The sequence below is a fragment of the Trachurus japonicus genome, chromosome 4 (assembly GCF_045865225.1).
Source record: "Trachurus japonicus isolate A0001 chromosome 4, Traja_1.0".
Classification (NCBI taxonomy): Eukaryota; Metazoa; Chordata; class Actinopteri; order Carangiformes; family Carangidae; genus Trachurus; species Trachurus japonicus.
The window spans coordinates 10,868,408-10,881,816 of record NC_140910.1 but is presented as its reverse complement, the minus strand read 5'-3'; the positions used below and the strand labels follow the sequence as shown (position 1 = coordinate 10,881,816).

Sequence of the window (13,409 nt, the reverse complement as noted above, 5' to 3'; positions counted from 1 at the left end):
TTTCCATCTGTATGACACTCTTTCATTTTGTATAAAAATGACTCAAAATCTATTTCTGTCAAGATGAAAAATGTGAGCCAGAAAACTCCTGATAAGTGAGCTCCAGAGTTTAAAGTTAATCTGTGTTTATTCCTTCTGGGTAGAAAAATGTCTAATATTAACATTCTTATCTGTTGGATGTCAGATCCACAAAACAGCGACTCAGTACTAAGATGACAAGTACAGATATGATTTGTACCCGTGAGCAAAATATTGTCACATGTCTAATCTAGAGATGCACAAACAGTGATTAATCCCACAGACTTTGAATGATAAAAACAAAATCACAAAAATATTGATCTGAAGTCAATACCAGTGGATCATAGCATTAATACATAACAGCATTAATCTGAGGGACTGCAGGGAGTAAAAATCAATATTCTGAGATGAAAAATATATTAATTTTACATGAGAGGTCATGCAGATGTGATGTCATATTAAGCAGACATAAATAAAGTGGGCAATCCATATCTTACTACACTAAAAACAAAGAAAGATACCTGTTGATTATCCCATGTTAAACTGTGATTAATACACACTAGTTTCGCACCAGAATAGAAATGCTTTGATTTTTTTATTCACTTCCTTCATGGTGTAAGAGATGAATAATGTGAGGTAGCTCAACTGCTTTAACATTACATCAACTGTCATGCTGTACCATTCAATAGCACTTATACCACTGTTCCCCATGTTTCATGGTCATATAAGTCATATACGATGTCCCACTAGGCGACCAACATCAGTGAAACATCAAATGTGAGAAAAAACACATCTATATATAATATATAGAGTTATACAACTGCAGTAAAGCAACCAAAATAAAGGTCAAAATACAAGATCAGGATTCTAGATGAGGATTCGAGATCAGGGGGCCGGTGACTTACAGACACGGTCTAATATCAAAATCTTCATTGAGACCCCTGGGAGATAGCGTGTCTAAAGTATGAATCCAGTACAGTTCTCGTTTAAGTAAGAGAGTGTTAGTGTCCCCTCCTCTGCGTGGTTTTTTAATTGTTTCAATGCCCACATATCTCAAGGTGGATATGTTATGCTTGGCCTCTGTGAAATGTGCAGCAACAGGATTTGTGGCTATATGATTTCTAATGTTGCTGCGGTGTTCCGATATACGTGTTTTGAGAGGTCGAGTGGTTTTTCCAATATATGCTAGGCCACATGGGCATTTGAGCATATATATGACATTGGAGGTGTGACACGAAATCACTCCATTTCTGTTGAACTTTCTACCAGATCGAGGATGGTAAAAGTGTCTGTTTTTTTGAGAAAAGTTACATTGTTGACATCGGCCACAGGGGTAGTAACCTGAGGGAACGATGAGAAAATGTGGGGGGGGTAAGAGGGGAGGGAGATTAGCTCTCACCAGCATATTACGTAACTTGGGTGGTCTTTTATATACCACACGGGGGGGGGTTTGGGAGGCACTCTTTCAATGTAGGGTCTGTGTCAATAATGTGCCAATGTTTTTTAATAGTCTTTTCGATACTATTGGGTGTATTGTCCTTGACTTTAGTAGTGGAAAGGCATTCATCCTGTGATACACTGGAGAAGCGAGCCGCAGTATTTTGACCTTTATTTTGGTTGCTTTACTGCAGTTGTATAACTCTATATATATAGATGTGTTTTTTCTCACATTTGATGTTTCACTGATGTTGGTCGCCTAGTGGGACATCGTATTTTTGATATGTATATTTTTGATATGTATATTTTGTGCATATTGGTTGGATATTTAGCTTGACTATTGGTGGTCTTATGACCTTTAGAAAGAGTAGACAGAGGCGCCTCTTTATTATAGTGAGTTTGCTGTGTCCTCACTGTATAATATTACGACTCTGCCTGCTTATTTTGTAGGCTACTCTACAATTCTATTAATGTATGTTTTTCTTTCATGTAACATTATCTCCATTATGGAATTTTCCCTTAGGAGAATACTGTAAACTTTTGTTTACATTGATAACATTTTGTTTACATTGATAACATTTTGCAAAATATTTATAATGTTTGGTGTTTATTATTGTGAAAAAATGTATATATATATCTTTTTGCACGTGTGAAAGTCACACACCTGTTGCAAATTGGGTGATTGTTCACCTGGGCGGGGTCACCTACAATTTATGATTTTTAAAGAGCAGTTCTCTGTCTGCATTGTAACACAGCAGTTTGAAAAAGAGTGGTGTGCTCGAAATGTCACTTTGCCAATAAAATCTCTGTTCAAGGGAGCTTTTTATGGTGTGCGGACTTTTTACATTTTTCTAGTATCTCTTCCTTTTTATCCAACACCCATCCCAACCGGGCCTGTCTGATGTGCCTGTCTCCTCCACAGTCTGCCATATAAGCACATCAACCAGTATCAGTTCATTTGCAGTTAAATTAATGGAAATCTACTTTTTCATCTTATCCAGGAACCTAATTTATTTATTTGAAGAAAAGCATCCAATATAGTTCCAGTAGATATGATACATTTCGGATGCTAAGGTTATAGGGTCATGATTAGTGGCAGGGTATGTTTGCTCTGCATTAAAGCAGGAGTAAGTGGTCCGGTCGTTTTGGCTAATGCTGCGTTCCAGGCAGGCTTTTGAAATCGTAAATTACAGCTTCAAGTCACAACTTACGACTTTGTAGCGTTCCAGGCAACCCACTCGTGTTTTTCCGACCTGTTTTACCGGTGAAAGTCACTATAACGGCCACTCGTAACTTCCGACCCGTGAACTCGTACCAGATCGAACTGGTACCACTTCACGGTCGGAAAAATACGAGTTTCCTTGAACGCACCACCAACAGTCCTCGTCGCTACGTCGCCACATTCACGGCGTTCCTTGGCTGCACACACAGCCCTGCATGCCGTTCTCTCTCCTCATTGGATAAAAACTGTAGGATACGAGAAATGTTTTCTCTTCGGCTCAGAGCAGAGCAGAGTGACTGACAGACCCGTGTTTCGGTCCAAACACTCTATAGAAGTGATTGCTGTCGGAAGATACAACTATTTAAGACTTATATTAACACAAATATATCACTTACTTCTGCTTTAAGTAAAGATGAAAAGTCAAAGTATGAGAACTTGGGAAACGTTTGTGTTATATAACCTACTAGATCCTAATGTCATAAATCAGTTTTTTTGATAGGATTTTCATGAGATGTGATAATAGCAGAAATGCAAATTAACCTGATATTGTCCATTTCCACTTTCATGGTTTCTGTTCACAATCACAATGTGCTTTTACTTTCCTGTTGTGTGCAGCAGAAATACAGCACAACACGAGCAAAGAGAGCCGCTGATTCATCTCAAGGAGACGTGACAGTGATGCGTCCACACCACCGACTCCATCCGTCCACGCTGACCCCCCCCCCCCCCCGCCCCATCCATGCACGTGATCGTGAAGCGGACACGTTTGGTGCAGCTCCCTCCTTCTCCTGCAGAGGGAGCCACGGAGCCCGGCGGCCACACAAAACCCAGTAGCAGCAGCTCAGTAACAGCAGCAGCAGCAGCAGCGGTAGCAGCAGCAGCCAGTGCGGTGCGGTGCGGTGGACCTGAGAGGAGCAGAGTAGAGCAGAGCAGAGTAGAGCAGAGGAGCGGGCTCCAGCCGCCTTCGTAGCTACGGAAACAGCACAGATGAAGGACCGTCGCGGATAACCATCACATTATTCCTCCGTTTGATTACTGTGACATATCAGACAGCACACACCGTCCACCCTTCATCCCCAGCGGGATAGCGCCGTCGCCGTGGGTCTTTCTTTCTGTCGGAGGGGCTTTGCCTTGTGTGTTTTTTCCTCCGGGAGGCTGAATGGAGGCAGCAGCCGAGGGAGCGGTCGGGCTGTCGGAGGCCGGGGACGGCAGCCCGCTCTCCGGGGCCGCAGCATCCGATGATGCGGACACCGTCGTCGGGGTGAGCTACGGGATGGACGCCACAGACATGGGTACGTTGTCACCTGTCCTACCGACCCTCATCCACCTTGAATGATCATTTCACCATCCTCACATCCATGATGATGTCCATGAAGGTGTGTGATGCTGCCGCTGGGACCAAAAGTCCCGACTCATCTCTGCTAGTAAGCTAGGCTAGAGGCTAAGTTAGCTGCTGGGTGAGGGAGCAGGTGAAGTTAAGACATAGACACGGTGTGTGTGTGTGTGTGTGTGTGTGTGTCACTGTACAACACTGACAGTGTAGCTACATCCATGTAGGCGCAGTCGTGACTGGTCCACAACACAAGAAACCGAGGGCAAAGGAGTTGAATAGTGAGATGGTTGAGAGACAAATATGAAGCGTGGTGGAGGTGTAACTGACTGACCTGCTGTCACAGAGGGACCGTTTATACAGGGGCGTAGCGAGGATGTCTCACCACCACCTGCCTCCTGAGGTGTCCCCCTCCTGTTTAAAAAAAATAATATTCAAGGCCCTGTGACTTCTCACAGCCTGTCACCTACACATTTTAAGAAAAAGAGCTTTTTTTTTTTTCTTTTTTTTTTTGCAGAAGCTTCTGAAGCTTCAATATGGGCTTTTCCATATGACACCATCTTGGCTGTTACTGGAGACAGAAAATGCAACACTTGTGAAGGAGGTGCAAGCAGCAGCCACCATGTCCGACTGTGACATCTGGCATAGGCATATAGACACGTTTTTTTTAATTTATTTTATTTACAAGGGTGTGTTTTTCTCTTTTTTTATCTACTCTCAGACACACAACTTGAAATAGCTAATTCAGCCCTGTGGAAGAGGGAAACTAGCAGGTGGTACTAACAACACTAATTATGGCTCTGTTTTATGCAGGTGCTTATGTTGGATAGATATGACAGCGAGTCAGCATGTGAACAATGTCAGGAGCCTAGGGCTGAAGCAGCTAAATGAAATTCATCCATCATTAATTTATAGTCTGCACCTATACTTTTACTATTAGTCTTTTCCTATGTCCTCCTGGAAACATGCTTGTTGGGTGTTGGTAGCTGTTAAAAGAAACTACTGTGTTGTGTGTGGCCTGTGTTACAGGCTGAATTTACTGCATGTGTTTATCAGTGATGAGACAAGAGGCTAAGATATAGCCTACTGTTGCTTGGATTGTGAATTTAAGCTTAGTCACGTTTTTTTTTTTTTTTTTTTAATCTGTTGTAAATCATTCCAGGGGGATGAAGCAGCATTTGGTTATTATGTGTTTGTGTTTGATTGTGTCACAATCTCAGAGAAGTAAAGTTAAATAAAACATTAAGGCCACTTTTCGGAATAAATAAGAATAAATTATGCTCTTTCCCTAGAGAGTTGTTATAAATGATGTGTAGCGGCTGTAAAATAGAGGTAGACTCTTGCATGTTAGATGGCCACCAGAAATTCATCTCCACAAATCTTTATCTGCAGAATCTATGGAAACAAGCCATACGTCAGTCTCAGAACAATAAGTCAGATCTTCATTTGTGGTTATTTTGGAAATTAACTGAAATTTCAATTTGAATGCATTTAAAACTCATTTTAGATTAACATCACTATCAAGGTCGGAGCTACCCATTAGCCAAGATATTAGATGGAGCATATTGATAATTTGCCTGCATCATCGACATAGAGATGTGTGCTACTATGTAAATGACACAGCAGTATTACTTATAACTTAGTGGCACATTTAAAGTATAAGAATGAATATGGCTAAATGTGCAAAAAAATGTGTGTATGTTTTTCTGTAGGTGTGCAGTATGATGAGCTCTTGAGTATAACAGCTATCTGTCATGGTGCATTAACTGGAGATTCACTGTGTCCGGTGAGGAAAGTGCTGACTTTGACACTGGACAGTCTAAATGAATGAAAGGGCTGTCTGGTCTGGTGAGGGTTTTACTCGTCGAGCTTTGCTGTAGGAGAGGTAGGGCTGTCAGTTTTTAGAAAAATGAGGTTCGAACGAATATTGAATGACCCGTAATTCGTTCGGATATATTCGAATATTACAACGCCCCCCCAAATCGGAAAGTGGAAGCGAGGTGCCTTTGGCTGCACAAGCCTTTTTTTTTTTCCCTAGCATGCTTGATGGCGCGTGCCTCATGCACCTGGGGTAATTTCACAAGTGTGTGCCTGCTCAGTCAGTGCAACCTTCACATGCAATGGAAAACACAGGCCTTACTGGAGAGAGAGAGTGAGATTGCATGTGCAGATATACAACAGCCCTGAACGGATCCATTATTGAGGAGCACTGCCAAATAGGGCTGCACGATTATGGCCAAAATGATAATCACGATTATTTTTGTCGATATTGAAATCATGATTATTAATCACGATTATACATTATGTTAGATAAAACATGTTTTTATTGCACTTTCTATTTGAAACAAACAATAGGCTATGTGAACAAGGCTTTCAGTTCAAAATAAAACGTAAAATAAAAATAAATAATAGCCTAAAATAAAATTTACCCAAGACAAAGGGCTAGCGAAAAATAAATGCCATTGCAGAGTGCAGAGGTGTCATTCTGTACAGTATAGCGGACAGATACTTGTGTAAAAAACAAAAAATAAAAAATAAATCTGGTAGAAGTAGCTGCTGATTCAACTCCTTTACTCAAATAAAAGTAAGAAAGTACAGGCTCTGAAATGTAATTTCAAAGTAGGCTATAGGTAAAAATTAATTTTTGCCATCAATGATACACAGAGATGTGTGGGCAAGAGTCTGTCTAGCATGGACCAAAGCACAGCACGGGTGGTTCAGCAGCAATTTGGAATGAATTAAAAACATAAATGAACAGACCAAGTGTTTTCACACAGGCAGCGTCCAGCAGGTCGGCCCGCCTAGCTCAACTGTGCTGCCACCAAAACGGCCATAGATCGCCGTTACCGGCCGTTATGATCACGGTCGGAACGTTTTATTTACACGACGTATGTAATTAACACCAAAACGGCCGCGTGGGCTGACGGGGTCTCGGTCCAGCTTTGAGACCACCCCACAGCCCGACCTCGATCCGATCCAGAGTGAGACGGCGACAGTAGACAGCCTTTGGAGGTGCTGACTGACCAGACACAGTCTGCTGCCGACATCGTCTCACTTCAGAGTGAGATCCATACAGCCTATGAGTGAGACGTAACATCGGGCGCAGAAGGTGACACAGTACAGCAGCATTTGAAGGTGCCGACTGACCGGCCGGGACACACACTCTGGACTGTAAACAACATGTAAAGGGAGGATGCGCTCGCTTGTTAGTTAGGCAGCTTCATGGAGCCCTGACCTCTCGTTCGCCCCCTGGTGGTTGGCGGACTATTGGTTGAGAAAGCGCTTGATTTGATATGCAGCACAGCCCGTTTTTTTACATGTTAATAATCGTGACGATCATCTTAATTTAATCGTGGCAGCCAAAATCGTGATCGTGATTAAAATTCGATTAATTGTGCAGCCCTACTGCCAAATGTACTCAGGTTGATGGTACAGACGGTTAGGGTTCATCTGTTACTGGACATTGACTATGAGACCATCAACGCTTGTAAAGGCAAAAGAAGGCAGCCGTGTTGTTACCCATGTCACCTCAGTTATTGGATCGGCTCGTGCTGTGGGTTGAGCTGGTTTTAAATATTACTGAAGCAAGATGTATTTTTTAAATTACACCCATCACTCATGCTATGCTGATGTGCTATTAGAGGAGCGTTTTATTATTGCCAAGTTAAGTCGATTCTTCGCAACAAGTTGCCCAGTAAAACAGAAAGGGAAAGATCACACGCCTTCCTGTTAGACCTACTCTAAGCAGACCTGGGATTACACACATTTAAAAATCCATTATTCTATAAAGGTGTAGGTCCATACATTTGCTGTAAAGAAAAATAACAAGCAGGCTACTGTGGTGAATCTGTGTGATTTCACTCATCAGTAATAATCAGTAGCATGTAAAGACCAAAGCAGCCAGAGATAAACAAAGGTTCAAAATGTAACATTTTACTTAAATACATATTATGTATTGAAATGAAAATGTACCACTATAGGCTAATGGAGAATCACTCCCCTAAATTTGTTTTATCTTAGTTTTAATAAAAAAAAAGAAAAAAAAAGGTTATCACAGTCGTAATGTCATAACCTTCAACTTGCCAACCACAACAATGGAAGTGCAAAACCACCAGCTCCCAGCGAGTGATATTATCAGACACTGCAGCTGCTCTATCGTTGCTGATCATTATTGTGCTATTTGGAGCACAATGATACTGTATCAGAGTGTTTTTTCCTTTATATTGTTGATATTGTGTGTGTGTGTGTGTGTGTGTGTGTGTGTGTGTGTGTGTGGCCCCTGATACAGAGCTTTTGTAGCTAGTTTGTCTGATAAGCCGGCGTGCAGCAGGGAGGGGTAGGTGTGGATCACACCATGACTCGGATGCAACATCTGTCAGTGAAGGGTCTTAAAGAGATAGTCCATTAAAGGCTATTCAAGTGTTTAAACCAAAGGATAATGTTAATTTCCGTGACAGTGTAATAATGACAATGTCGTATTGGTGCTGGGTCAATAGGAATGAATGCAAATGTCAGCTACAGATGAGATGCTATAGATGTTCACACAACATGTCAAAGAGCTCGACAGAGAGAGATCACGGTTAACGTCAGAGCTGCGTGTGTGTAATTGCAGACTGCAGGCCTCAGCTCAGCTGCTCTCAACGTCTGAATACAACCATGTGTGGGTGTCACAGCTGGCTGATAAATAGCTGTCTGAGCATTAAGTCCCATTCAAAGCTCCTCATCCTCAGGCAGTTGTAATTTGTCCCCATAGTCTCTCCTGTAAACCTGACAGAATCGATCTCACTTATTTTCTCCCCACACTTAACTCCTCTCACTTTCCACCGCAGCAAGCCTTTTTTTCTCCTTTTTTTTTTTTTTTACTTCCTCTCCTCGTCGCCTCACTCCTCTACTCTTACTCTCTGAGTGAGATACAACTCATCCACCTCCTCCTCCTCTGTGAGTGATTCCCTTGGCCCAGCCACTCATTTGTCACCATCCATCAGTCCTCCCTCTTTCTCTGTTTTCCTCTGTTCTCCGCTTTAGGCATGGCCTGTCAGAAATGCTGACGGAAGCACAAAGGGTGGTTGCCTCCTGTGGAATTTATCATCCATCTGTTTCCTCCGTATTATTCCTTCTGCAAGGTCTCTCTCTCTCCCTCCCTCTCTATCAGATCAGTGTGTATCCCAAGCTTGTATAGGAGTTTGACCCTCTGCCAGCTTGTTTGATGTCATAGTATTTAGTGTAGATGATGACGCAGTACAGTTGCGTCTTATGTGATGCTGATATTTTCAGCGAATGGGGGAGATGTGCGCCACGGTAGTTATTTTAAACCGACAGCACCACGGCAGTGTGTGCTGCTATCTTTCCTTGTGCTTGGCCAGATCTTTTTTTTTTCTTTTTTTCCCCTCCGAGCGATACCTGCTGGGATGATCAGCGAAGAGGAGAGTAAATAGAGGAGATGGAGGCAGACACAGGGAGGAGACACGTGCAGTATTTTAGGCTGTTTGCCTTCTTTTGTGGTGAATCTGCACTTGTAAAAGAGGATATAGTGTATACACGTGTGTGTGCCACAGAATGAGGCTCAGGCTCAGTTTTCTGCAGGACTGTGGTGTCATACTGCCCAGGACCTGCTGTTTTCAATTAAGAGAGTTACTGTCCCCACTGTTCAGGCTGTTATTTCATTATCAGCACCTGGAGCACGTGCACAGTCGGACAGTAGCACAAAACCGTCAAACTTGCCTTGCCGTCAATCTGCTTAACTTCCTATTCTCATTCTGAATCACCATTAGTGGGGATTACTTTAAAGGTGTACAGAAAAGAAAATTGAATTTGAGCCCACTCTGGGTCATATAATTAGTGTAATAACTCATCTATCAGACGATGTAGGCCAAACTTTGTGCAAAATTCTATTTTTGAGTAAATCCGTGATGAAAGTGTGTATTTTAGTGTAGTTTTTTTTTTTCGTATTGGATAATGCAGGCGCACGGATTATACGTCAGCCTGTACACGATTCACTAGGCACTGATATTGGATCCGTAATCCGTCATTCAAACGTCTGAGACACGCACACACACACGGAGCTCGGGCTCGCCCCAAGCTTTGAATATCCCGCCCGCTCGATAACGACCAATCAAATTCATTTTCCTTACTCGGGTAAACTCGTGTTGCAGCTCGTGACAACTCGGCGCGACAAACGGGACAAACGGCCATTTCTGTACACCTTTAAATGAAGAAAGTGGCACCTGCTCAGAAATTACACACATTCTCATACAGAGGAAATTAGAGGCAAGGTTAGCAGCACCGAACTGGATGATAACTGCAGAGCTATTGTATTCATCTTCATGCCCTAAGCCTTAGTGCTTGTGTTTCTTTTTATGAGAAAACGTTTTATTATTAAAGTGATACGCCAACATTTTTTTTCGTGTCTTGCCTCACTCCCGAGTCCATGACCAGCAGATAGACACCATCCTTTCAACTGTGTGTGCAGTAACAAGGGAGATAGAGCCGTATCGCCTGTAATTAGCTTAGCTCAAACACTGGAAGTGTATAGGTAATGTTAGCCTGCCTGATTTCATTTTAGCTCTAAACTCTGTAAATATATCACTTTATCGACATTTCGACATTTTTAGGTGAGAAAGTAGCCGTTTAGATCAGCAGTGTGTCGTTAATTTGTCTAAATACCAGCTGTTTACAATTTTGTTCGGACGAATTCGGCGCTACTCAAGCTAGCCGTTGTGACCAACGCACTTCCGGTGACTTTCACAAAATAAAACAGCCGTTGCCCTTTACATACAGAAAACCATGACGATAGAATTTGTGCTTTTACTTTGAAATAGGAAGCTAACCTACCCTCGATGTAGCTAGCTTGAACCAAAATAAAATGTCTTTGCTTGAACCCTCCGTTTTGACCGATCTGGTCCCGTTACCGGCATTTGACCGCTCCAGATGTCTTACCGGAGAGTTTTGTCAGCTCTGAGACGAAGATCGGCCCGCCGGTTTCCGTTTAGAGTTGCTGAAGAGTTTCTCTGATGACTTTAGGTGGAGGCAGGCTAACACTACCCATACACTTCCAGCGTTTGAGCTAAGCTAATTATGGGGGTGTATCCATTTAAAGTTATGTAAATCAGAGATAATGATTTGATCATGATTAGATATAATATTATCTTATTTTAGGGTTTTGACCTTTTAAGAAGACCCTTGTGTTCTTAGAAATTACCTATGTATTAACCAACCGGTTGTTGATATTTTACACACCATCTAAAAAACCTTGGAAGTCATTAAATAATTTATGTATTGATCAATAAATGATAATAGCTGCAGTCCTGTAATTTAGACTGGATATCAGTGAATAATGTTTATTTTGTTTGTTAGAAATCCAGTTCTTTCAAACTCAGTATTAGGATCAGTAAATAGACGTGATCTTTCAATTCTCACATTAGATTTAGAATAAAATGGTTAACGTGTGAGTTACTTTCAGCCTGACTCTTCTCAAATTGAATGGCAAGCAGGGCCCTGCGCAGTGGAGGAGAGAGTTGCTGGAGGGCTTATGTAAGTTTAATGGGATCTGAGCAGTGAGAAAATGTATTCATTCATTAAACAGTGCGAGCCTAGTTGGCAAATTCAGACTCCCTGACCCACGGTATAGGCAACACTCTCACACTTGAGTAATCAAGGCTTTTCTGGTGTCTGGCTGCCTGAAGTTTACCTGGTCTGTTGGTAAGATTTATAACTCTCGGATTTACAGAGCTTTTTGTGCATCTTATGCAGAGTATATAAGATGTAAGACAGAGCTGTTAAGTTAAACACAATGATACCAATACAGTCAGTGTGTGATGATTTGTTAAGGTGGTGTCTGTGGAAGAGGGTTGTTACTGATCTTTCTATAATCCAGAATCAGTGTTATTACAGTATGTAACAAAGCATAATGACTTAGGAATCTGTATTACATTTTTGTGGTGTCTTAATAACTGTTGAATTACTTTTTTACTATTTCAAATGAACGATGGTTCATTTTTATCTCTGTTTCAGTGCACACATTACTTTTTCTGAGCTTGCTCATCTCATCATATTTGGAACTTTGATGTAAAATTGCAATTACAGTTTATTTCCAACATTGTGATCAGAAATGACTTGTAATATGTCCTGCTGCAGTACTTCCTCCACTCCTTTCCTGGAGGGAAACATAGTTTGTTCAGTCCTCTTCTAGCTCTCTCTACAGATGCTGCTCGGTTTCCTTTCCTCCATGTTTCAACGTGCTGTTGTGTCCCATAAAGACGACTCATCTTCTATACAGTTTGGAGCCAGACCAGCAGCTGCGGGCTGTGTTTGCCGCATTGTATTTTACAAAAGGCCAAGGCTGCCGTCTGTCTGTCAGTTTTTTTTCCTCTGTGCTTATTCATCTGGGCCTATATAGTAGCCACGGTTTCTCTTTTAAACCACAGGCAGGGCGTGAGACACACACACTATGTATAGGAGATAGAGGCAGCTTTCTGTACAGTGGTAAATGATAGCACACACTCGGCTGAGTAACTCACTGCTGCTGCTGCTGCACAGCTGTGGTGCCACTCGGATCATCTGTACTCCATGTATTCATGTAGATGGCAGCCTGCAGAGGAGCGCTGTGAGGGGCCACATATCAGCAGCGTCATGAAAACCAGCTTCTTCACAAATAACACAAAAACATCTGTGTAGACAGCTGTGTGTTTCCTTCCTGGGCGAGTTTGAGTTTGACATAATGTTTGTGTTTCAGCTCCGTAGTGCCACCGACCATGCAGGTGTCTACAGTATGTGGGTTTTTCAGTGCAGGTATGAAATTGATGTGAGCAGCAGCGACGTGCGCTGTTGTGCAACTCTGTTCCCTCTGTAGTTAAAGCAGATTACCCTCTACTGAGTCACCACCACCGGCACAAGGTGCTGCTCTCAGCAAGAACACAGCAGCACACAGGAGTCAGGCTGACCGCCATGCTGTTTGTTTATATTACTAACTCCACCTCAATGACTCCTCCTCTCCTCTCCTCTCCTCTCCTCTCCTCTCCTCTCCTCTCCTCTCCTCTCCTCTCCTCTCCTCTCCTCTCCTCTCCTCTGTCTCCTCTCCTCTCCTCTCCTCTCCTCTCCTCTCCTCTCCTCTCCTCTCCTCTCCTCTCCTCTCCTCTCCTCTTCTCTCCTCTCCTCTGTCTCCTCTCCTCTCCTCTCCTCTCCTCTCCTCTCCTCTCCTCTCCTCTCCTCTCCTCTCCTCTTCTCTCCTCTCCTCTGTCTCCTCTCCTCTCCTCTCCTCTCCTCTCCTCTTCTCCTCTCCTCTGTCTCCTCTCCTCTCCTCTCCTCTCCTCTCCTCTCCTCTCCTCTCCTCTCCTCTCCTCTCCTCTCCTCTCCTCTCCTCTCCTCTGTCTCCTCTCCTCTCCTCTCCTCTCCTCTCCTCTTCTC

At 42.8% G+C, this 13,409-nt stretch overlaps 1 protein-coding gene across 6 annotated transcripts in view; it reads left to right on the top strand.

The window, feature by feature from the left end:
* The first annotated feature begins 3,533 nt into the window (after positions 1 to 3,533).
* pip5k1ca (phosphatidylinositol-4-phosphate 5-kinase, type I, gamma a) overlaps positions 3,534 to 13,409 on the top strand; it is a 60,227-nt gene continuing 50,351 nt past the window's right edge. For all 6 annotated transcript variants that reach the window (XM_085773852.1, XM_085773854.1, XM_085773851.1 and 3 more), the window contains exon 1: positions 3,534 to 3,969. In XM_085773852.1, the coding sequence (XP_085629978.1) occupies positions 3,837 to 3,969 (133 nt within the window). In that variant the 5' untranslated portion in view covers positions 3,534 to 3,836. The remainder of the gene's footprint in view (positions 3,970 to 13,409) is intronic.